General features: G+C 41.8%; 1 protein-coding gene across 3 annotated transcripts in view; it reads right to left on the bottom strand.

Moving 5' to 3' along the window:
• Positions 1-5,122: 5,122 nt before the first annotated feature.
• The window catches only part of TSPAN9 (tetraspanin 9), a 169,545-nt gene continuing 148,109 nt past the window's right edge, over positions 5,123-26,558 (bottom strand). For all 3 annotated transcript variants that reach the window (XM_058018480.1, XM_058018479.1, XM_058018478.1), the window contains 6 exons: positions 14,305-14,496; positions 12,637-12,711; positions 11,030-11,131; positions 10,338-10,469; positions 10,134-10,217; positions 5,123-9,179 (listed from right to left, as the gene is read on the bottom strand). In XM_058018480.1, coding sequence (XP_057874463.1) covers positions 9,108-9,179; positions 10,134-10,217; positions 10,338-10,469; positions 11,030-11,131; positions 12,637-12,711; positions 14,305-14,496 — 657 coding nt within the window. In that variant the 3' untranslated portion in view covers positions 5,123-9,107. The remainder of the gene's footprint in view (positions 9,180-10,133; positions 10,218-10,337; positions 10,470-11,029; positions 11,132-12,636; positions 12,712-14,304; positions 14,497-26,558) is intronic.

Genomic DNA, 26,558 nt, shown 5'->3' with positions numbered 1-26,558 from the left:
AGGTATAACACATGAACAGCTGCGTGGGGCTGGTTCTCACTGACCCTGCAGTGCTGCTCCCTCTGTGTTGTTCTAATGACTCAACTTCACTCATCACCCTAGTTCCTGTATGTCCTGGTTTAAGAGAGAGGTGTCTGCCCAGGAAGGCGGGAAGCTTCCTGGAATGGAAAATATGACACCCTTCTCTCCAAATTATTAAAACGTTGAAATAACAGGGCTTTCAGGCAGAGATAAGGGAAAAGGAATAACACTTCTTTACTAGACTATGTATAACAAGGCAAATAAACAACCACAACAGCAGCAACACCAAACAAACCCCAAACCCAGCGACAGCTTTCTCTCGGCTGTCGGACACCCTCCCCTTCGGTGCAGTTCCGGTCACGGCCGGCAGGGGCGCTGCTGGCTCCCGGCCGGGCAGGGGGTGCAGTGATTGCCCCGCGCCTGCAGGGGGCGCTGTGGGCCAGCCCAGCCGCCCCTCCTCAGGCAATGGCGGCTCAAGCGAGGGGCAAGAGGGGAGATGCAAAACTTACCTTCCCCTTGCAAAACTTACAGGGAGCGGCCAGTCTCAGTGCCACTCCTGGTGGCGAGCTAGTTTGTAGCAAACCAGTGCAGCCTCATCTAGGGAAACACAGGTGTCCGCTCTCCACACCACACGCGACTGTTCTCCCCTCCAGTCACTGAGAACAGAAGGGGCTGAGTGCAGCCGCTGGCCCCTGGCCAAGTCTCAGTAAGCCCCCTGACCTCTCACGGTATCTCTGCATTTCCCAAGAGAAACCCCCCAGCCAGAGAGCTCACTCCCCACCTACTAGCCCCCCTTCTTCTGCAACTGCACCCCTTCTCCCCGAGGACCATTTCAATGGAATTCAAAGACATCCAGCTAGGTCTTTTGTCTCATAAGTGTTGTCCAATCATCTCCAGAGCAACAAAAGGGGAGAAAATTACCTGAGATGAAGAAAGAAAGAAAAAAAATAAAGAAAAAGCCTAACCCCTAACATCTTTCTTTGTGAAGTATGCATAGTGTTTGTTTCTTTGTGCATGCCTGCAATGGACTCCATCAGCCTGAGATTTGAATATACACATTAGGTCCCTATATGGAGAAAAAAGACTTATCCATAGCCTGATGCATTCCTCTCCCACCATTCATTGCAACTTAGGAAAGGATTACTTGCAAACTTGTTCAATGTCTGGACATGGCACCTTGGTCCACCTCACCTGCTAGTGAATAACACTTACGTAGAGAGCAGCTTGTCCATCTTTTCTGCCTATGCTGGGTTGGACTTTGTCTAAAGAGAGGAGCATTTGCAGAGTACTTTTGAGCCCAGTTACATTAGACAGCACAAGCAAGTACCCATAGTTTCTCCTGTGCCTGGGCAATGTGGTGAGCAGGATTGGGATGATCAGACACAATGCCACAATGCAAACTATAGGGTTGAGAGACTGTGTTTGTCTGGGAAGTCTGGGGAGGACAGGCATTCATAAGAAGAGGCAAAATTGCATTCCACATCTCTCTGGATCCTCATGATGTCTCCATCCACCAGCAGCACTCAAGTGATGTTTAAGAGTCTACTGTGGTCTGGGTGGGATAGAGTTAATTTTCTTTGTAGCAGACTGTATGGTGCTGCATTTGGGATTTGTGACTAAAGCAAGCCCTGGTAACATACCTGTGTTGTGGCTATTGCTGAGAAATGCTTGCACAGCATCAAAGCTTTCTCTTGCTCCCACTCTCCCTCCCTCAGAGGTATTTGAGAATTTGGAGGGGACTCTAGCAGGACAGCTTACCTAAACTGACCCATATGATACTGTATGCCCTACAATATCATACACAGTAACAGAAATTGAGGAGAGAGAGATTTTGGGAAGGCAGCTGTTGCTCAGAGACTGACTGGACATCAGTCTGCTTTTGCATCACTGTTTTTTTTTCCTCTTCCTCTTTCCTTCAGTTAATAAGCTGTATTTATCTCAGCCTGTGAGTTTTCTCCACACAGCTACAGCACATTCCCATACTCAAGTGTGCACACATACCTGCATCCAAGCTGTAGTTCATGTACTCACCATGCCACTCCTGAGGATGCTGTGAATTGCTGAGGGATGTGCCACAACCAGCTGCATCTGCACCACACCTGAGTCAGCGCTGGGACACTGCTTGGAGCTGCCTTCTGCAGGGCATGGAGGCACCCATCTACTGACCTTGTTTAGACCTCACAGGACATCCTGATGGCAGGGAGGGCAGACTTGGGGCTGTTGCAGAGAGCACCAAGGCATGTCTGGACTTTGGCCTGCTCCTCTGACCATGTGTGCACCAGTGCTACTGTCAAGGGAGACCTTAGGCACACCAAGAGAGGCTATAGGGCACCAGAGCCCAGGAGCTGTTCTCCTTGGTCCTGCCAGTGGAGAGGCAAATCTCGGGCAGGAGAGCCCCCAGCCCCTGGGTTAAGACCTGACTGCACAGCCAGTGTTGCAGACTGAGCTTTGGCTTCTATGGCAACGGACCCCTGCTTTGAGGATCAAGGACGAGAGCATGTTTTCCAATGGGCTTTCCAGCCTAACTGGGAAAGCTTGCCCTAAGGATACTCTTCATGCAGTGGGGTTCTTCTAGTGTCTCTCCTCCTTTTGTGGCCTTCCAGTGTACTGTGGGCCCTCCTTGCACTCTTTCAACATCTGCTTCTTTCTTGGTCTCTGTGAAGCTACTCTCTGCTCTCTCAAGGTTCTTTCAGTCTTTCTGCAGTATTTTCTTGTCACTGTCATATTTTCTGAAAAATCCCTTCACCAGGATTTCTCCTTCTGGGAAGCTGAGAAGCCTCAGAGAAAAAAGAAAACAATATCATCTCATTTGCTTCTCCTGGATTTTGCTGCTTTGGAATGTGGTTGAAGATTGTTTATCCAACAGGTCATTGTTTGATTGGTTTCATGTGAATTGTTTTGACTTAATGACCAATCATGGTCAGGCTGTGTTGGACTCTGAGGAGAGGGTCACAAGTTTTCATTATCATTCTTTTTAGCCCTCTGTATCCTCTCTCTATTCTTGAATATAGTTTTAGTATTGTATTCTTTGATATAATATCATAAAATAATAAATTAGCCTTTAAGAACATGGAGTCAGATTCATCTTTCCTCCCCACAATGGGAGACCCCAGAAAATACCATATTTTCTCACCTCTCCAAGGCTACTGTATGATATCTGGGACTCTTTCTTGCCTACCTTTTTCTGCTTTTCTGAGGCTAATCTTTGTTATCCTTCACATTTTCAGACTTTATGCTTTCTTCTCTGAGGTTCTTTCACGCTTTCTTCTAATCTCTCAGTATCTGCAAGGCTACTTTGTTCTTTGGTACTCTGTTGGAGAATTTTGCTCAGAAATGGCTTATAGAGTTTTGTTCAGACGTGCCATAATCATATGCAGCTGATGGGGAAGTGGAAGGCAGCTGTGAGGAGCAAATTCTCACAGCCTGTTTCTGTAAACAACAAAAGTTCTCAGGCACGTTTATGTAAACAGCAGAGGTTCTCAGGTTATTTTTAATAACAAGTAAATATCTTGTCCTTGGCTGGTTTGGGAAAGCAAAAGTTGACAAACATGGAGGCCTTGAGAACTTTCATAACAGGGTGAGAAAATATATCTTAGATTCAATAACAAACCTCAGGTATTGAAAACAAAAGGAGGGGTTAATGTGTAATCTGTGACCTATGATGAGCTCGGATTTTGCAATATGCATGAGCTTAATTAACACCACTATAAAAGTGTGTGAGATCAATAAATCGGAGTTCGATGCTGATCAGCAAGGATGGGTCGTCTCCCTTCGCTTTCAATAGTACTCTCCCAACCTCTCCACTTCTTCTCTAGCCTCTCCAAAACTGCTTTGGCTGTCTCTCGGTTTCTTCTTTCCTCTCACTAAGGGGATTTTGGAGCACTTTCAGTCTTTATGCTTGTTTCATATCCCACTCACCCTTCAGCCCCTCTTTCTGAAGTTTGACTGGATTTTCTGGGGCTATTTCAGTCTTCCTTCAAGATTCATGGCATCTCAGCGGCTTCTCTTCTTTCTCCTGGGACTTTTTCAGCCTTCATGCTTGTTTCTTCCCTTCTCCAAGACTATTTTCTCTTATGCTTTTAGCCTCTCTCCTCTCCTAGCAGCTGCAGGCACACACTCCTAGAGCACTTTCAGAATCTCTGATACTTTCTTGTTATTGGTAAAGTCTCTTGTGTGTTCATCATGGTTCTTTCAAGCTTTCTATAGTTTCTTGACTTCTTTGAGGCTACTTTGTGTTCTCTTGAGTCTTTTACAGATTTTTGGCTGATTTTCCCTTCTTTGATGCTGCTCTTTGGGGCACTATCAATCTTTCTTCCCCCCCTCCTTTTTTAAATCTTCTCTTGAGGCCACCCTTGGCACCAGTGAGTAGTCTGGAGCTCCTTTAATAGCTCTGATACTTTCTTGTTTTCACTGAGCCTCTTCTGTGTTCTCTGAGGTGGTTCTTTGCCTTATCTCTTTCTTTCATGGCCTCTGACACTGCTGCATTTTGTTTTCTTGAGCACTTACAGACTTTCTTCCCTTCCCTGAGGCTAGTGTATGCACTTGGAATCTCTTTCAGACTCTCTCTGTTACTTTGTTCACTTCTGCTTGGCTCCTGTTTCATCTGGGGATCTTTCAGCCCATCTCCTGCTTTCCTGGCATTTGGAGGGCTATTCTGTAATCATTCTCTATCTGAGTGTTAATCAGTGTTCAGTTAATCATTTTGTCCAAGACTTCTCAGAGTCCTCTGAATGTCTTTCAAGCTCTCTACTATTTTGTCCTAATTTCAGCTATTCTGTGTTCTCTGTGACCCTTGCAATCTCTTTCCTGTATCAGGCTCCCCAAACAATTTTTCCATTATTTGGGGATTTTTCACAACTTTTTCTGGTTTAATATTGTTTTGAAGTCTGAGAGATGACTGGGGAGGGTGGGGTGAAGGCAGGGGAGAGGAATCTTTTCACAAATGAAACAGCCTCAAGAGCTCTGGATTTCACCTGCAGTGGGGCTGGAATAGATCTCTGTGAGTCACCTTTTGGAATTTATTTATTTATTTATTTAAATTTTTTTTGTCCCTTTTCAGTTTTGGTGGCGGAGTTAGAAGACAAATGAGCTGAAAGAAGCACCTTTTAAAAAATCCTTTATTTTTATATCATCCTAGTAAAAATCTTTTATATAAAGGCGAAAGTAGGTATTGCATAGAAGAAACACTGGTGCAAACATCACCCGGTGGGAATGGCATGTTGTTTCTTAGTGTCTACTCTCTACTGCACAACAGATGGCAAGCCCAGAGGGAAACATCTCCAGGTTTCCCCTTGCCAGCTACAGGATGAAGCTGCTCAACTTACGGAAAGAAGTTACATCAGAATTATGTGTGGCCTATTCCATGCTGCTCCCAAGAGCCATCTGCTGGGAAAACATCCTTTTCCTCCTTGCCTTTTCTATGCCTGACCAATATGTCACCCAGGAAAGACCACAAGGATCAGTCTGGCTGTCTTCTGTGCTTGCAGCCTCCCTGTGTGTGAGCTGTATTTCATGCATAGAAATGGAGCAGGTGGACACAGGATAGGAGAGTTGGCCTGACGTAGCCATAGTCCAGGAACACAAAGCATGACATATCCAATCCAAGGCATCTTCTGTCATCTCAGAGACATTTATATCATTGTCTTTTAGCATTTCACATGCTACTTAGCAACGGGCACTTTTTTTGAGTACCTTCCACCTGAGTTTCCTGTAACAAACAGCCTTGGTTTTGACCAGGAGTGAGCAGAATTCATGCTAATTCACACTTCATCAGCTTTCAAAGACAGCTTCTTTGGGCATTTCTCCTGTTTTGTCTCTTTGTAATTTCTATGGCAGCTCCCAAGCATGAAGGACAGTAAGACAGCAGGTATGCTACAGTCTGATGGAACACTCAGAGAAACAGCACTTTCACAGACTTGAACTGTGCTTTCATGAATTAGAGATACAGGGAGGTATGCATTTGTACAAATCAATATTTGTGTATATTAAAGATATTTTTACTCAGTATCAGCTTTTATTTAAAAACATGCTAAAAACTTATAGTTAAATAATCAGAGTGACATTTGGGGAAAACACACAGGTAGCCACCCACCAGCATAAGCAAAAAAAGTGCATACATACGTGAGTCAAAGCTCCCTTTGACCAGTTTACAGGACAATTAGTGCCTTCTCTGACAAACTGACTGCTGCAACCTCACACTTTCCAGAGCTGTTTTTTGCTCCCTGGAAAGTGGTATTACCTTTCTGCATCTTTGAGGATGTCTGTCATCACCTCCCACATCAGAGAGTCAGCTAGAGACACAAATCAGTCCTGCTTTTGACTCCTCTCCTGTAGGTGGCTTCATAGAGATGAATACATGAAGCTCATGTAACTATCTCACTTAATACTGTGCTTAAAATGCCTAAAGTAGTCATTAAAAAAAGATTTCAGGATCTATGCTTCTAGATCATGAAATGGAATGAAGCATTCTAGAAAAATAAGTTTGGATGGAAGGCAAAGTAGCTGAGTTTGCAACTACACATTTCATTTCTGAGTTACTCATAAACATCTTTTATTTCCTTATTACTTTCACTAATATATTTTACCATTTTTGTACAAAAACTGACTGCGGATTAAAATGTAAGATGCGGCAGGTACCACTGTGCGACCCAAAAGGACAGAGATGATGCTCCTACTCAGCCCTGCACCTGGCTCTTTTTGAGCACCAGAAAATCTAGAGAAAGCTAAGCACCTCTGCCCAAAGGGAGAATGCAGTGGAGCCATCAGACAAAAACCATCCCGTCTTTTCTTGCAAAAATGGGAACACATCTTAGCAACTTTGGATACAGTCTTACATGTAGCAGCAGATACACTGGGCATCAGAGCCCCTTGTTCAACGTGGAACAGCCATCTCCAGTGAGGCTCAGATGCTCCTGGTCCCAATTTTTGTTAGAAATGGAAGTAAAACTGGATTCAGTTTCTGTGCTTTCCCTCTGCTTCTTCCCTGATTCCTTCAAGGGCTATCCAAGTGAAATAGCTGAACCCATATGGCCTCGTCTGCTTCAGCGGGAAACCAGAGCCCTGTGAAATTTGGGCATTGTGCTCATATGGGCAAGGGCTGTGCTTTAAGAATAGTAACCTTCTTCTTCACTGCAACCCCCAAATTCATCTCTATCTCCCACACATTCACACTCCTTCCTGTCACACTGATTTCATAGGAACTCAAAAAAGTGGCACGTAGGCCACACAAAACACTATTGCTACCAGATGTACAGATGCATGCAGGACTTATTAGAAGATAAATAGGGGACTAAAACCTCCCAGGTGTAAAGTGGGTCAACAGCTATTTCAGCCCACAAGGAAAAAGATAGGCTGAATGATACAATGAAAATTACATATTTTTAGAGCTCAGACTGGACATTGTTAGAATCTTATTTACCAGAGGAGTGGTTTGAGATGGTGTGGATCTGAAAGGCACAAAATCTTCATCCTCAACAGTTTCTGAAACTCAGCCCAATAATGTCATATTGAACACCATCTCACCTATGTGTCAATATCTCTTTGGGCATGACATTGGATGAGGTAACCTTTGAAAGTTGCTTCTGACAGCTGTCCATGCAAAAAGCAGTGTTTCTTTCAGGGCTGAATCAAGCCCTGACTGAAGTTTGATCACAGCATCCTCCATTGTCTGAGCCTTTCCTTCTTCCTTCACAAAACAGCAAAAACCTGTTACAATGGGTAAGTGGGTGCCCCTTGCAATGAAGAAGCATTCAAAGTGGAGAAATACACGTTCAAGTTTTCTAACAGGAATGTTGCTAAAAATATGCATTGAGTAAACTACCGCAGTGGATGAACTTGGTGATCTGTCAGCAAAAAACAATTCTCTACTGAAGGTGTGCCAATACAGACCATCTCCCAGTGCTGTTCTGGAAATTGCCCCTTTCCTGCATCATCTGGTCACTCATAATCAAACTGTCCTTTCTAGCTCAGGGAGGTAGCTGTCTTTAGCCTGAGGAAATCCCTACAACAAAGGCCATGGCATGATAATGGTGCCATCAAATTGCCATCCCCTTCCTTCACATCCAGCAGCTTGCCATGCCTTGGGCAAACTTTTTGAAGCAGACAACACAGTCAGTGAAGTCTGCTGCCAGTAGGTCAGACTGCAATCTCTCTCCTTTGTGCTGGCAGTAACTTGCTTAGTCAGTGCTTTTAGCTTTCAAAGTAGCATGACATAAAGCAGCCAGGCACTGCTTTGGGTGAGTAAAGGCATTGGAACTTTGCCTCGCAGAAGCAGGAAGCTCATCATCTGGTCCAATGGGAAGGCTTTGCATTCCATCGGAGGAAAGAGTCTCTGATTTTAAAGGAAATACCTTTGTTACAGTAAGGGCATCAAGGCCCTAATAAAGGTAGGTGCTGCCTCCCCATGGACTTGAGAAAAGTTAAGTCTTGCCTGCACCTACTATCAACTTTGCAAAACAGGTCCTCTGGAGATCGCACAGCAGTTCCCAAATTAATGTACAATAGATGTGTAAAACCAAAAACAGTAAGAAGTTATAAGTCAGGCAACTAAATTCTAAGCTATATCCATCATAATAATAATAATCATCATTATAATAAAAAAGTATACACCGTAAGGTACAAGAAGCTGCAAAGCAAAGCAGCTTCAAATCCAAGGACTATCAGTTAGAGTGGCTTTTCCGACTCTTCCAGTAAATCAGACATAAGGGTTGAAAGCCTAATGGAAGACTTTGAAGAATTCTCCCTTGATGTCAAACACACATAATTTTTGCACATATAGCATGGATTAGTAGAGCAAAACATTTTCTTAAGTTAAGAAACATTCTTAGAGCAGATCTATGATTTCGTGTAGAAAATCCATTTGTTTGGGGAGTTTCCCCCCTCTTTGGCAAATAAATGGCAAATGTGAAACAGAAGAAAAAAAAAAGAGTCAAATAAGTTGTGATAATAACTGGACAAGTAACAACAAAGTGGATCTGTCAATGGGACGGATTTCCTCAGCAGGGCTAGGCGTGATGCTCCTTGCAGTCATTCTTTGTGTTCATTTTATGATGAGACAGAAGGGTTGATGTGATAATGTTTCCGAGGCTTTAGGCATCATATTTTTTGCCAGTCCTGTGAATCTGCTGGAATAGTGTCATGGAGAAGGCCATGCCAAGAATCTGAAGGAAAACAAACAATAAGGGCTTTACTACAGGAAGGTTGCCAAAACTACACTGCTGACCTGTGTTCGTGGCCCAGCTGTAGTCAGAACAGTCATTCTACACAAGCCATATGTCTCAAGCTTCAACACTGAGCAGTAAATCTGACTGTATGTTGTTCAGGCACATAGTGAAGTCCAGGGTTGTATCTGTCAGAGCACAGATGGAAGCAAAAAAGCTCTTGGGGTTCTTTGCTGTATGTGCAACAATTTTTTGGAATCAGTACATACAAGTCATTCTTCCCTTTCACCCAACAACTTGTGCTTGTTTAGTCAGGTAACTGTGACTGAAAATATCAGATTCAGATATTCTCCCGCTAAAGTATGGCAGTGATAGAATCACAGAATATCCTGAAGGGACCCACAAGGATCATTGAGTCCAATTCCTGGCCCTGCACAGGATAACAAAAATCACAACATGTGCCTAAGAGCATTGTCCAAATGCTTGAACAAGCATTGGTGCCGTGACCACTTTCCCAGAGCAAGAAACCCAAAACCTTAAGAGATTATTATTATACTTCTGCACTTGTTTTTTTTAAACACATCAACCTCCTTAGTTCAGTGGCCATGATTTGACTAATTTTGATAATTTCTAGAACTTGCTTTCAAAATGAAAAATCAACCAGTTCCTGAAAGGACAGTGTAACAGATGGCTTAATACAGGAACTCCAAAGAGGTACCCTGAAGTCAAAACATGGGCAAGCAAAATCCCAGTGTAGCATGTCTTCTTTGCAGGACCGATTACTGACCTGCTTCCTTTCTGAGCACGTGGCCTTAAATTAACTCATAAAACAAATCTGACATTTTTGAAATAAGATTCTAACTCAAAGCAGTTGAGCATCACTTTTCACACAGCAGAGCCAAGAATGCTGACAGCAAATCAAAGCCATGTTGGAAAACATCAGACCAGTATTACCTGCATTATGAGGACACACATCCCAATCGAGCCAAGGACATGCTTATTGTCATCAAACCAGCTCATGACTTTCTCATAACATCCCTGAAATGATGAAAGATGAAAACTGAAACTCCAAGGTCACGTTTTCTTTCATGTGCATTCTCTTTATTTTGTTCCTTCCCACCCCTACCTAAGACTTGACCTGGGCAAAGTGAGCCTTACCGTTTTCCACAGTGATTCAGTAGAGTTCCGTCCACAGTCTTGGGAGTTTTCCATACAGCATCGGTCTGGAACAATGTTTTCTCCCAGCACTGGGTACCAATCTGTATAGTCATTCACACCACAGCATTTCATCTGTGCAGAAGCAAAGGATTTATAAATTAAGTAGCACAATTTGTAAATCACGCACAACCACAAACTTTTATTTCCACTAAACCACTCTGTACTTTCAAAAAGGCCACCACAACACTTTTGTAGTTTTATGGTATTCTGTGGTTGCTGATCACCTAAAGCAAATACTGAAAAACACAAAACCAAATAAAGTAAATGTCTCCAGACACAAATCTTCTTATTAGAGAGACACAAGCCCAAACACCAAAACAAGGTCATAAGTACAACTGAAAAAAGCAAAATCCTGCCAAAGCTGCAGTGCCACCTATGCAGGTTTTGCTGCCTCTCTGCTCTTACAGATCATCTCTATGCCTGTAATAGCCACAGAGAATCCCAGACAGGTAAGCATCTTTCACCTTACGGAGTATGCTTTGATCCTGGGTTTCACAGCATTCCCTGCATTTCAAGAGAGCAAAATCAGAAATCAAAACCTGCATTTAGCCATCTTTTAGACTAGACATGGATGCCACTGCAGCAGCCTTGATGACCAAATAGTTACTTTTTTACTATTGAGAAAATGTTACCTCTGCTTGAATGATATTCCATGCATTTTTCAGTCCAATATTATTTTCTGAATTGTATAGCTTCATTCCTTCCTTCAAATCCTTCTTTGCACTCTCACTGACCTGCACCATATGGAAGACAGAGGAAGTCAATGCACTGCTATTCAGAGGAAAGGACCAAATGGTACAGACACACATAGAAAATGTCCATCTTTTACCTTCTCTCACCACAAACTTAAGATGGATAAAAAGCTTGAGCTTCATAAATCATTGGGACCTTTAAGCAGCTGTCAAGGCCTAGTCTTTCCCTCAGACTGCAAAACAGTGGGTTAATTCTCTTGAGATAGGAGACCCCTGCCACAAGTCCATCATACAGTCATCATCTGATTAAAACTAACTGAAAATGAACAGCATCTATCTGCTGAGCTTGCTGTAACCTTGCCAGAGGCAGCTGTTGGCAATACCCCACAGCAGCCTCTCCTGCCTTAACCTGTGGCCTGTTTTAATTTGATAATACCACAAAACCAGAGTCCTGGCTTCCCAACCTTAGTGGAGTTATTCTTGCATGGGTTCAGGCAGGCTACAGTCAATAGCCAGTACAAAATCAGTTGAAAAAAGACAATTTTGTTTTTCTCCTTGTGGGAGCAAACTTGTAGGATTTATGACTTTCAAATGTGCTCTTCCTTATTTAGAAGACAAAGTTGGAATGCTTAACAGGATATCTGAGATGTCCCATTTCTTGTTTTAATTTCAGTCTGAGCCCAGAGTCCTGGATTCAGGTAAGGTACCTTGCCTCTGACAGTAGTGAGCTGGTAGAAGAGAAAGGATTATGGTCCTGGCATAAAGGTCAACAATTTTATAAGATCTGTTTCATCCCTCTTTTACAACCCAGTCAAAATCAGCAGTTCACCTCAGCTCCCTGAAAGTAGCAGGCACCATAATGACAACCTAAGAAGATATAAAGGTCTGGGAGGAGCTGTTTTAGAGTAAGTCTGGACATATTCACACTGTAAGGTTCTGCCCTGTGTTTAGCAGAGATCTCCAGTTCCCCAGTCGCTTTTGCAGTGTTATGTATCTGATGGGCCAGCCAGTTGTGCCTAAGTCACTTAGTCACTCTGAGATAGCAGATTCCTACAGATGGGCTTTATGAGAAACTATCTCTTGATCCATTTTGCATTCACATTGATCTCTCTGGGACTGCCCAGTCAAGTGAGACAACTGGTGGCATTTGGAATAACCTGTGAATATCTCATGCCTCTCTCCTCCAGTCCTGTTTCAAGGGCTGGCCCTAAGAAGCTATAAGGTTTTAAACAGGACCTTCCACAACCCAGGACTACAAGATGACCAGCTTCTTGCAGACATCAAACATGTTGAAGGCTATCTAAGGACAAGATGAAAAGGGAGGCTCTGGACCATGATTTTATTTCAGGGATTTGTCTCCTGCTTGTTTTCCTCATCACTTCCTCCTTCCCCTTCAGAAGCAGCTCACAATAGACAGCCGAAGTCTCAAGGTTAAACCTTCACCAAAGTGAAGATCCAGGAGAACTCACATACTTTCATCAAACAAAAAACTAAACCAGGTTTACATGCTAGTAGAGATACTTAATCAATATGGCATATTTGCTTACCTTGTCCATATAAACAAAGAATAAAATGACTAATATCAGCTCAGCCAGGAGAATTATCAGCAAAACGATGAAAAACTAGAACAAAGAAAAAGAGACAGTGTACACACACTTGCCAAGTAGAGAGTAAACCTAGAGCTCCTAGAAACTATGAAGATGACAGGCTTTCTACCAGGTTGCAGGTTTCAGCCATGCTTTTGTCCTGCTCCTTTTGACTGCTGTGACAGCACACAGTCCTGGGAGTCACTTTCCTTCACACAGACTACAGGACAGATGCTAAATCCCTTAGCGCAAAGATGAATGCGCCGTGCCTCAGAAATGATTCCCTAGCAGATGGGCTTGAACCACATGTGACTGTGGAATAGTCATCATATTACTCAGCACTTCTATTCCCAACTCTGTATCTGAAATCTCTCTCTCCGCAGAGGCATCCCAAGTGTGAGTTCTAGTTGTTTCTCACTACTTTTCAGGCCAAGGAGGCATTTATTTTCATACCTTTATGCCCTAGTGGACTCCAGACAGGGATGGCACCTGACCCCAGACACTGGGGGAGAGAAGCAGTGCACAGCTAGCTCTTTAACTGGTAACTCATGACAGTCATGATAGTATAAAATTACTTTTGCAGAATCTCATAAGAATATACAATCTTTTTTAAAAAATGAAGCTGGTGTTGCAGTTAGTGTGGATGAATCACATGGACTTCAATACTAATCTCTGTTTGGTTTCCTAACTGTACAACACACAAAACCAAGCAATCAGATAGGAAAAAACTAGGTGCATATTTTGCCTCCAGTTTAATTCTCTGAGGTGGTTTAAGGAATTCTGCCTAGCTGTTCCCCAATGCCATATAAGACAGAGTTTTGCACAAGGAAAATCTGCTCCTTAATGTCACAGCATCTGGATTTGTAAACTGTGACTGAACTGGAACCCGTCTGCCTTGAAAGCCCTCCTCCCACCTTCTGCCACAATACCCCTCTCCTTGTAGGGGGGGGTCTCCTCTCCCCAGCATTTTTTTTGGAGGGGAATATTTATATTGGGGGGTGTTTATTATATATTCCCCCATATAACCTCCCATCATTATTCAGGGAAGCTAATGATGAAACCTTCTGGGTTTATGCAAGAGGAAAGATCCACACTGTGCTTTCTGAGACAGGTTCCCAACCTCTGTGCTTCAGTGCTGGTCAGAGAATTTCAAGGGTCAGACTATTTATTTTTTACTGATAAGGCCTGGCAGAGACCTTGACTTCTTAACTTTGGCTCAGATGGTTTCCACCATCCTCTGACAAAGGCCTTAGATAAAGGCAATGTAGAAAATAGCCATGAGAGGCTTTGAACAAAAAATTTTTTCAGTCAGTCCTTCCAACAGACATTTCCAGAAGGGCTATTCAGGTTGATCCTACAGTTCATGCTTAACCATTCAGAAGTGATTGATAGCAATTTGCTTTGCTACCTAATACATTAGTGCACATAGTAACAAGGACATATTTGCTAATACACCATTGATATCACTGTAACCAAAGCTGTAGGATGTCACACTGCAAGCCTACAGAAGATTGAAAGCCAAGGGCAAGTCACAGTGAGCCACAAGACTATTTTGCTCAGGTCATTCAAATAAAATAATAACAAGGCAACAGCCACTGTTTTTAGTGAAAAGGAGTACTGATGTCTTACGCTCAACAGCAGGCACTTGTTTTCCTTGATAGCACCTAGGCAGCCCAGGAAGCCGGTCACCATGATCACTGTGCCAATGGCAATGACTAGGTTGGCAGCTGAAAGTGACGGGAAGCTGGGAGAAAACGTGGCAAAGTTCCCTTGTGACACTGACAGCCAGATGCCCACGCCCAGCAGACCACAGCCACATAACTGCAAAGAGACAAACAAAAGAAAGGTTTCACCGTTAACAGAAATGTCATTGTCTCCTTCCCCTGAAACTCTGAAAAGAAAGAATTTCACAAGCAAGGTCTCAGGTAAATGTTCTGAAGTAATGCTGTCAGTGGCCTGATGTTGAAACAAAGTGAAATTAAATGTTTGTACTTAGACTTGGTCACATCACCTGTACTCATAATTCTATTTAAAAGCCACTGGATGGCAGAATTCTCTTCTGAGAGACTTAGCACATGAAACCAGGGCTACCCACTGATATCCCAACAGCAACCCAGAGCAATTTTTCTCTGTGAAAATAAAAAATATTATTTGAACGAATGCTCTGTTGCACTTATTTGTGCAGTCATCTGCAATGTCTCAGAGTATTCAGCCCTGTATTGCCTCATCCTACAGGAGGCAAAGAAGTCCTGAAGACATTTACAATCAAAAGCATAATTTCAGTAAATATTTGTCATAAAATGCCCAGTCACAGTACCCAGGTTGGGCTTAGTACAAGTTCTCATAGCTTTAGTGTTGATAGCCAGTGATCACAAAATGTCACCAAAATCAGATGTCTAGATAAATTATGTATAGGAAGCTCAAGCCTTATGCAAGATGCTCACAGGCATTCCCAAGGGAAGCAGAGTAACAAATGCACTGGGTAACACAGAGGAAACATTCAGGAATCTTGTAAGGAGACTGGGAAGCACCTTTTCGTCCAAAACTCAACACACAGTAACTCCACAGAGTGGCTGGGGAGCTTTGCATCACCAGGTATGGATAAATGTCACAACATCTGTGTTCTATCACAGAGCTGGACACAGCTGCAACAGGAGTGTGAGTAGTGGGAGAAAGTCAAACCCCAGCTATGCCTATGAAAAGACTGGTGCAAAACACACACACACGCATGTGGCAGGGTAGGACTTTCATCTCTCCCTTCAAATTTGTCCTCTCCACTAAATGAGCTTGAATTGATTTCTCATTGCCTTTCATGAGATGTCAGCAAGGTCAGTGTGAACTTGGAGTAGTAGAGAGCTGTGGGGGGATGCAAAACAGAAGCCACCTGATCATATTCTGCTGTAGGAGCCAGTGGACATGGCCACAGGTTCAAACTGTCTGCAGCTCATGGAATCAGCCATCCTACTGTTCCTGCTTTAAATTTCATCTACTCTGTCCTTGAATTGCTGCAGTTTTGGTGCCTCAAGCTCACTCAGGAATCCACCCTATAGTTCAGCTGTTTCCACCATTAGATGAAAACTGCAGGCAGGGGCTGAGGAGCTTAATGGTTCAGGAGGTCAGGAACAGCTCTCACCACACAACATTCATTTAAAGTATTAAATGGCATTTCTAAGCTGCCAGGGCTGCCATTGCCATTAGCTGATGGCACTTTAATCAATGACTTCATGATACTCCACAGATGAGCCTGTAAATGTTTCCAAAGAAGTTTCTACCAAAGACCAAAATTGTTCAGTGTAACTTTCTATAAGATCCTGAATTCACACTTAAAAGATATTCACACTTAAAACATATTTCATTCACAAAGATGTTCCTAGGACTTCCAAACTCTATTAAGTTCAGAAGTCACAGCCTTAGCTCAAGTGTTTTGAAAGAGTGCAATGAATTCTGGAATCATGAGGCCAAAAGCAATAGATCACTGCAGATAAACAAGGTGGTGGTAAGTGCAAGCTCAGGGAAAAAAGCTTACAGAGGAAGGACAAGTAGAGGACAAAAAGGAGTACATATGATTAATACAAAGCTCACCCCATAAAGGATGACACCTCAGAATCCAACATCAATTATGAGATCCTAGCAAAAGAAACAGAAGAAAGAAGCCGTAGCCAGCATCTCTTAACCATTTGAAAAAATCCTGCAGCACAATCCTTGAAAGAGATTTGGTCCAGAAGAGAAAGGTGGCCAGGAGATTACTTCAGAAGGTCCATGTTTATGTTTACTTATAAAAAGTCAGAAGCACCTAATTGCTTAAATAAGGGAAAGCAGAGTAACACTGGAAATTCAGATGACATAAAACATCAGGTGAGGGAGGGGTTGTTAAAGGCTGATCTATGCAACTGGGATTCTCTTGTGCCTGAAGAGTAAAAAGTCAGAGATTTGATAAAAGACATGACAACCTAAAAACTTCCACAAGGTGGCATCCCATACCAAATAGCACTAAAAGTTTAAGACAAATTTCATATTTCTTCTCTCCACAGTTCCTCGAATTTTGTGCTTTCTTCTCTGTTTTCCTCTCTGCCATTCTACTGCACAGCAGTACTGCTGAAGCTAAAATTTATGCTTTAAACTTCAGGTCCCATGACAAATGCTTTTTTCACTCATGCTTCTTTAAAAAATCCCAAATAATTCCACTGACATGGAACTTAATTGCATACAACCATACCAACCAAAGCTGGCTAGGATTCTAGCAATAAAATACCTTTCACTGACATTTTATTCTATACCAGTCTCATTTTTTATACAATGTGAACACTACAAAAATGCTCTGACAAATATTTGTTCTCACAGTTCTCACAGGATCCACCTCTTTCTGTTCGGAACAACTGAATCCTGGAGTGTGAAAGCAGCAAGAATATATCAAGTCATCTTATTAATTCCTTTTTCACCATATAATTAAATAATATATGCTGCTTGGTATTTAATTGGGTAAGAGTGATGGCACTGACTTTCCTTCCCCAGAGAAATGGTTCAACAGAGTAATAAATTTCACTGGATTTTTTTTTTCCTCAAAAACTGTTGGCTTGTTTCCCTCTCATGATTAGAAATCATCATCCTCTAGGCAACCATCAAATCTCTCCTTCCCCTGCTGTTTATGTCACTGCAGAACACTATCATAAAGTCAGTCACTTTTACTTATAGGGCAATTTATCCAAGCTATGGTACACACATTTTGAGCTTAAAAGCAAAAGGAACACCAATGTTCCTCACAGGTTCTCCCACACTTTGAATTCACTTCACTACCTCAATGTCTATCTGTGTTATCACTGTGTCCAGAAAACATTAGGAGTATCAAATACTTTGAGGGAAATTAGAACTCCAGATAAACTTAGAGAGAAAGAAACCCCAAAACAAGCCTTTCCCTAACAAGTGCTATCACCAGAACATGGAAGGAGCTCATTTATTTTATTCCTCATTTTTGAGCATGACATTAACTAATACAACAATACAAACTTTCACAATAGAGCACCATACCCAAGTTTAGCTGCCTTAACCATAAAAATGATACAGGAAGAGTTTACAAGACCCAGGAAAGGACAACACAGATGGCCAGATGTATGCCAAGACTGACATATTGTACAGAAAGCGATTGTGCACAGGATTATCTAGCCTGGGAGGAATTATTAAACAGGATGTGAATGAAATGTTCACAACTCTAGAGGTCAGTCAGAAAACCCAACAGCCTGTGTCTCAATCCTTTCCAATAACAGGAACAAGGGGAATATTAGCAAGCATTTGTAGTACATTTTGCTTCACACAACTGAGAAGTAAATTCATTAATTACGCCACAAGAATCAAACATTGTGCCCACAATTGCCAGTAAGGGCTAGATAATTTTTAATATTGGCAATAGCATTTGTGGTTTCTTAGCATGTACACAAATAATGACATTTCATGCTTCTCAGAGTAAGATCATGTGTGCAGAATCCAGCAAAACTACCAAGTGGCAACAAGCTGGGGTAAAGAAGGGGTAGGAAATGCCATTCTGGTAATGTTTTTAATTAAATAATATTGATAGATTTGCCCTTGAAGTCACTGAACAGCATCAGAAAAAGGAAACTGATAAGGAAGGCACTACCAAGAGGAAAAGGGACGAGGCGTTATTCTTGTTGACTTTTGCAGTTATTCCATCCCATGCAAAGAATGCTTGATGGAAAAGCTGCACAAATAGGTGTGTGAAAGAGAAAGAGTTTGTTCTTGACATCAGATCTTCTAGTGCTGCTTAAACACCAGGAGAGCTCTTAACACACTTGGAATAGAACAGAGACATTTAAAAACTAAATAATGAGAGACAACCACGAGGGACAAAAAGAAGCAAGTGTCTCAGTTTGTACTCCACCTCCAATAACATGCCCATGGCCATCTGTGGCCCAGTTACAGAGAGCAGAAAGCTCCAAGGAGATCTTGCCTGAAGCAAAAACGATACAATGAAAAATACACTCTACAGCTTATATATGGCCCCATAAAATGGCAAAAAGCACAGGAGGTTTGTTACAAGGAAATACTGACAGCATGATTGCAAAAAAAATATCAGAGCTGGGAACTGATTTTAGGACAACTGCAGTGACAAAAAAGACACTTCGAATTAGGTTCTGAGGGACTTCTATTGAAACAGAAAGTCAACCTGCACCAAGGAAGATGACCTGCACCAAAAGGACAAGCATGAAGAAGCCATGAGGACAAGCAGAATGCACCACTAAAGCTTAGCACAGAAAGTGTCCAGTGTCCGGGTGGCTCTCAAAACCCTCCCCTTTGTTGGGGTCTGCAACACTTTGGAAAAGCTGCCAGTAATATTATCCTTCTGTTTGGCAAGTTCCACAGGATAAAGGTGACCTATCTCAAGTCTTCTTTTCAAGACAGAGATTTTCTACCATTTCTCTGACTGACTCTTTGACCAATGAGTGTGCAGATGAGGTAAGGAAGACAACGGCCCTTATAAAGCAGCAAAGTCTTCTCACTCTGATCCTGGGGTTTGGGGGTTTTTGTGTGTTTTGGGGGGGGGTTTTGAGTATTTTCCCCTCTCCTTCATTTATGGTATCTTAATGTATTACAGATCAGAATAACTGCTCTGGGTGGAGGCAGGGGTGAGAACTACATGGTTTCCACCACTTCAAAACACATTCCAGAACAGAGATAGGTTTTCTGCAAATTGACTTTTTGGATGCCAATTGCCAACTCTGGATTTGGGTGGTTAAACCATCTCTGGAAAGGGCTGGTGCTTAAAGGAGATTTTCAGGTAAGATTAGATAAATTTTCCTGCACTGTCTAGATAATCCACAGGATTAATCAAAACTGGGACTTAACAGCTGACAATCTCAGAGGTCTCTTGCAAAGCAAGATCATCTTCTAAATACGATCTAAAGTACTGCAAGGACACCAAAACCTGAGTTCTTCAGCCATATACTAGAAAATTAGAGTATGGAAGTAGGTGAACATACTCAAATAAAACCTACTTAGTGCTACTGCCAGAGCAATGTGGCAGATTTAAACTCCTCTACAACATTCCTATGAACTGAGCATTGATGGAAGACAAGGGAATCATTTTGATGTCTTCTTTGAGTCTAGTTCTGTAACAGCTGTACCGACAGCCTGTGTGTAATAGAAGGTACAGAGCTGGAATTTGTGCAAATGCTGAGTTTCCTTAATCCATCTGCCAGAGAAAGCATTTATTATCTTCCTAGGGTCACTCTCCCAAGACGTACTCCTGGGATGGTCCTGACAAACTCAAATGAGGCATCAGCGAGTGTGATCTTCTGTGGGGCAAGCAGAGGGAGAGCTATCCTGAGGAGCATTAAATTCTGACACTTTTATCAGTCTGTGTTTTTGAAATGTGTCCCAGAAGCCTTAAGATTTGGCTTGGATGCTCTTCCCTGGTCACTCTGGAGTCTTCAATAAAGGATGTGCTCTGTGAAAGGAAGTTGTAAGACCTGGGTTTGCTTGGTTTGTCAAGAACAGCCTAAACTTCTCTTTATTCAGTTGAAGGGCGGCTCAGGTACTTCAGGCTGCACTTTAGGAGAAACTTTCACTGAGAAATTCCAGTACAACACTGGAAGAAGTTACCAAAAAGGTGTCAAAACCTCCAGTCACAGAAGTTTTCAATGCTTTGCTACAGGCAGTCATGGTTGACCTGAGCTAGCACCAGCAGCAGCACCACTTGGTATGACTTGAAGAGATTCCTGTCAAGCAACATTTCTATTATTTTATAATTTCCTCAGCTACCATGTTCTTCCTAATTTGTGAAAAATACAAAACCATGTCATTTCTAATGAACACATGAAATCTCTTTCCTGTGGAAGCCCTGTGGGGAGAGCTGTCTTGCCATGCTGGGGAATCAGCACACTTGTGTGTGTGTCTCCAATGCCTGCACATTTTATGGCAGGGAGTTGCCATTTTGTTTACATTTAACAAACACCATTGCTCTGCGATTGGCTGAACACAGCTGTAAAATGGACAGAACATTCTTTAATAAGATCTAATGGAATAAATAATTCAAATTATATATAATAAATATAAACAGTAAAAGGCTGTTTTGTTGTCCCCCACTGCAGAACAAGCCCTGACATGTCTGAAGTGAGGGAAGACTTCAAGAATGTGGAAGAGGAACAAAAGGATGATGGACATAGACACGCTGAGATGTGCCCAAGGGTTACAGACCCGGCCTACTGGGCCAATGCTGTTTAACCTCTTCATTAAGGACGATGGGACAGAGTGTCCCCTCAGCAAGTTTGTAGATAAACTCGAGTAGCTGACACAGCAGATGGCAGAGCTGCCCCTCTGAGACCTGGACTGGATGAAGAATCGGGCAGAGAGGATGTCTGAGGAAGTTCAACAAGGCGGAATGCAGAGTCCTGCACCTGGGGAGGAATGACCTTGTGCACCAGGACACACCAAGGCCTGAGAGGCTGGGAAGCAGCTCTCCAGCGGAGAGCCTGGAGTGCTGGTGAACAACAAGCTGATCAGAAGCCAGCAATGCAACCTCAAAGCAAAGAAGGCCTACAGCACCCAGGGCTGCACTAGGAAGAATGTGTCTGGCAGTTTTGAGTGCTGTCCTCTCCCCCTACTCAACACCAGTGAATGCAGCACAACTGGAATGCCATGTCCACTTCTGGGCTCCCCAATACAAGATGGACATTGGTGAACACCAGGAAGGGAAAGGAGCCTCCTAAGAGGCTGAGAGGGCTGGGACTGTTTGTCCACAAGAAGAGGAAGCTCAGGGGGTTCTTACTGACCTGTATAAATTCCTGATAAAAGGCACTGAAGAACAGGGAGCTGCTCTCCTCTTAGGAGGGCTCAGTGACAGGACAAGATGACCACAAAATTCGATGCAAGACTTGCAAGGGGGACCAAACACTGAAGTAATGTTTCCAGAGCAGCTGAGGAGCTTCCATCTGTGGAGATATTCCAAACCTAACTAGACACTGTACAGTCTGTCTGTAGACTAGAGAGTCTCTACAGTCTCTGTTCTAGCTGACTCTACTCAAGCAATGGACAACAGATTATATGACCTCAACATGTCCCTTCCCACCTTTTCCATTATTCTGTTAAGAGATAAGCTCTCAGATATCAACTAATAGCTTTATTCCAGGGGTATTCTCAACTATGCACACATACCCATCCTTTTTTCCCCCTCCAGTACCCAGCGTCCTCCTGAACAGGTAAGGAATAAACACACTCAATTATTCACAGCCTGTGTCCAAGACAAGCACAGCCCTGATTTTCTAATGATTGCCATTAATAATTTGGGGATAAGCACTTCATTCATGAAATTTCTAGGTGACAAATTGTCAGTATTTTAAACTAAGTGTAGAGAAATGTAGCAGTAAAAGGAAACAAAGGATTAATTTAAAGGAACATAACTTGTAGAATGATATTCCCAAATACAGACTTCCTGCAAAATGATTTGGGAAAAACTGATGTAAAAAAGCAGTGTCAAAACAAATGAGGCATTACTTTGGACTGCAGTAGTTCTTCTCCCAGAACTTCACAGCTATCTTGAGTGGCATGCACAAAGCAAAAATCAACAAAATTCTCCCTGCCTGCAGGTGTGAAAGGTCAGATTGAGTTGTGCCAATGTCAGCATTATCATCTTTTTGTGTCTAAGTCACAATGCCCAAAGTGCAATTGGCAAAAAAGACTGAACATTTGAAGAGGATTCAGAGATGATGTATAAAGAAGGATTAAAATGTGTACAACACTGTTAAGTGATGGTTAAACTCAGAGGACAGGAAGGAGAATGGAGGCAGAACTTCAAAATTGCTATTAGGAAAAAAAAAAATTAAACATTATACATCAACTTCCAAAACTCCTGAAATCAGAAGGACTGGCAGGGCCCTAACCACTTATTTGCTGTATGGAAAAACATCAAAGACAAAAGAGAGTTCAAAAAGTCAAAGACAACATATCTAAAATCCAGAGAATACCCAATCTAGAAGAAGGAATTATGCAGTCACTCCACAGAGGAGAAATGACTGGAAGGATATTTAACAAAAAATCCATAAAGGCTGTAAACTTTTTAAAGGCTATAAAATTCATAGTGCCCAAAAAGGACTTGTGGTTCCTACAGAAACACTAACCTTATGCATGCATTAGAATGTGCAGTTACACTGTCCCTGATAACAGACTGACAATAATAGCTCATTTAAAATATAGTAACAAAGCATTATACATAATCTTCACATTAAACCATTTTCTCATTAGTAAGCATGGGGATAAGAGCTGAAAAATTCTCTAAGCAATTCACCATAATGAATGAGAATTCATCAGCCTAACAAAGCACTTCTGAGCATTAAGCCCTATTCCTAAACACACATAACTGAAAAGATATCTTTCAGAAATGCAAAGTTTGGGGATTAAACACAGTCTCTCTTTAATTCCTGCAAATGACCCTATCTACAGACTTCAAACTAAAAACAGGCAGCAAATTACAATGCTGTCTCTTAATGCACCACTTTTTAAAGCGGCTTGACAGGAGATGTAAGTTTAGGGCTTTTCCCTATGTAGTAACGTTAACTACAAAATTGAAATCTGCAATTATTTTAAAATTACTTTATTTTATTTTCCTATTTATTTCCATTAGAGGTAATTTCACTTGAAATGAAAATCCAATCTGAACACAAGCTGGACAGAGAGATCTCCTGAATTCATTGCTCCAGATCTGAATGAGAGTGCAAAAACAAATGTGTGTTGGTATTTCATCCCATTAGACCCGCAGAACAGAGAGGGATCTGAATTTCACTCTCCCAATTATTAGAAAAAATTGAAGAATATTTACCTGCAATTACTAATCCCTCAAAAAGCATGACAAAGCAAAAGATTTGTACATGTTAGCAACCATGATTTAGCTAATAGATTTGGTTTGCCTCATTATTAAAATATCTTTTCAAAATAATTTGATTCACTAGCGCTCAAGACTTTGAAAGCTAGAAGGAAACTTTTCAACAATTTTCATAGATGTCAACAGGAAGAGACAGTTTCACTAAGATAGTTTTCAGAGTAACAAACAGTCCAATTCCAGTATACAAACACCCCAAGGGAAATGCATCAGACAAGACCGGAAATCATATTTTATTCTGTTGATAGTAGAGAGAAAAACAAACGTAATCATGATCAGTTGAGTTCCCTCAGTGCTCTAGTTTTTGAGCAACGACATTAAAGCCTTCTTAAAACAGAACTATGTGGCTGTTTAAAACTATATGCTAAATTCATTTGTTCTGTATTTGCACAAATGCAGGAGCATGTGCCTGCAGTACTTTCTTCTGAGATGGAAGCCCCTATTACTTATTCACAGACACTTTCTGCCCAGCAAGGAGCACAGTCAGATTCTGGTCAATCCATCAAACATACATTTGCCATGCTTAGCACCCACTGGCATAACTCTATGGAATCTAGGCACCTCTGCTGGTCACATGTTGTTAATCTGTCTCCTTTTTCCTGAGCCAATTCTCCTGAAGCCGCTTTATCCGCTTTGTTTATTTTAACCACAGCTGCTTAATTCTACTATATCTCTTAATACCAAATAAAAGCAGCAGGAAACCGCCCCACCCCCAGGAAAAAATAAAAATCAGATGTTTGAAGGACTTGTGGTGAGGCAACAGTCAGTAATCCTCATCCAAATTTGTGTAACAGGACTGAGGACTTCTCCAGCCCCAAAGAAGTTACTGTGACTTAACATTCTCTATTGAAGATGCACTACAAGCCACAACCAAAAAACACTGTGCATCTCAAACACTTTGTTCTCCATCTGCTCAAAAAGGGCTTTCACTACATTCTGCAAATCCACTTGTATCCTTCTCTTTCAGCTGTTGGAGGGACATATGAGAAAAGATGCAAGGGATCAGCGTGAAGAAACTATCTCCAGAAGTTCTTTGTAAACCAGTTCACTGCGTATGTGTGAAGTAAGCCTGGTAATTGTTGGACTATAAGCATTTCACTCTTGGTCAATTCTCATGTTAAAACAGCACAAAACTCTGGGGGATGCACTTCCCTCTTTAATTCACAACATCTGGCATCACTGACAACTGACAAAGGAGTAAAACAAACTTCCCATTTTACTTATTTCACATCAGATTGTAGCATGGCTTCCAGTTCCTAATAACCTTGTATTGCTTAAGCTGTCAGTAGAACAAGCACTGCAACACTCAAATAAAACAGACAACAGGAGTGAAGTTAGGCAACAAGTTATTTGCCCTCTGCACTGTCTGCCCTACTTCAAAGTGAAGGTGAATTTTGTAATAGCAATGATAATAAATAGCAATAATAAATAAATAGGGAAATAGCAATGATAATAAAGGATAAACAGTTTTGCTCAGCACTCATTAGGAAAAAAATCACTAATTCTATTAGATCAACCAGAGAAAAATAGTATTCCAACTAATTCAGATTTACTATTTCTTTGGTAATATTTAAAGTTTTTCTATCTCTTTCTATTAATAGGTTCTATTTTGAAGCTACTACCAGGAAAATAACATCTCCTACTTATTGGTAAATACTCTGTCAAGAGGTATTACATTAAAAATATTTTATGTGTTATCCATCCATTGCCTGAGTCATCTCTATCTCATTACTTTCCAAGATGTAAAAATCCTCAGGCAAGTGAAACTTTTCACCTGCAGGTTGCTGGAAATACTGCAAGGCTGAGCCTCATTCTCTTCAGAGAGACCAACAAGGGTTGACATTATTAAGGGGCCAAATCAGACAAATAAAAAGGGGTAGGAGGGCAGCCATGTGCTACAGTGAGAAGAGTGAGAAGCACCACAGTAGGCAGATGACTCGTCAGTTAACTGAATCTCGCTTTTCCCTCCCATCCAGAGAGCTGTCTTAGGGAAAGGAAGAACAGGCCATCACACTGGCTCAAGAAGAAATATAAATATTCAGTAAGAAAATTCAGCCAGCTACAGATTTAACAAATGCCTTTGCTATCCCAAAACAAACATGGGACAGGGGCATTAGACCACTTAAATACAGACGCATGCTGTAAACTGTCTTTGAGTCGTGCATCACTTCCAAGAAAACACATTTTAAAAGCTTTCACTGACTTGTCTGGAAGAAGACTGAGGAATACTTATTGTGGAATAAGGAAAAAAAAAGGAAATGTTCCAATTCATATCTATAATATTTTAACAATATGTTCATGCCAAACTCACTACAAGAAGAAGGAACCTGCAGAGATACAGATGTTGGAATGGTTGAGTGAAAGGAGTACTGAGGTCAGGTCTGATCCTGCTTTGTGTTGACTAACCTCCATGGTCCAGCTACTACCAGGGTGAGAAAGAGATGGGGCTGTTTCATCACTATTATGTTTTGGTTTTTTTTCATATACCATGATGAAACAATCTTGGTATCAGAAGAGTTAGGAAAGAAGCCACTGTTGCCAGATAGGAGCTGTGATGTTATCTTGGTATCTGAAATGCTGGAAAATCAGACTGGGACAAAATGATGGTCTAGCAACCATCTGTAAATATCTCTGTAAACAGTTCTGGCAATTACTGTACCAAACAAATGAGTATTCATGGTGTTTATTTATTTAGTCTTCTGACAGGCACTGCTAATAAAACAGCACAGTTTGTGACGCAGTGATTTCAAAAGAATTAGAAGGAGGTAAACCTAAACATCCTAGAAAAAGTGAGGGAAAGCAACTAGAACAAATAAGGAAGACAAACAAGGCCATATGCAAAGTGGAAGATAAGCTGTATCTCTTTTTTCCACTGAGGAGGAAGCCAGACTGATGAGGAATTGGGTTAGCAAAGAAAAATCCAAGGCCATAAGGATTCACAACTAGCAAAATAACTTCATACACTGCCAGGAGGGGGTTCTGCAAGCAGTACACATGACAA

Source organism: Melospiza georgiana, chromosome 2, assembly GCF_028018845.1.
Source record: "Melospiza georgiana isolate bMelGeo1 chromosome 2, bMelGeo1.pri, whole genome shotgun sequence".
Classification (NCBI taxonomy): domain Eukaryota; kingdom Metazoa; phylum Chordata; class Aves; order Passeriformes; family Passerellidae; genus Melospiza; species Melospiza georgiana.
Note: the sequence above shows the minus strand (reverse complement) of the source record. Positions and strands in the feature narration are given on the sequence as shown.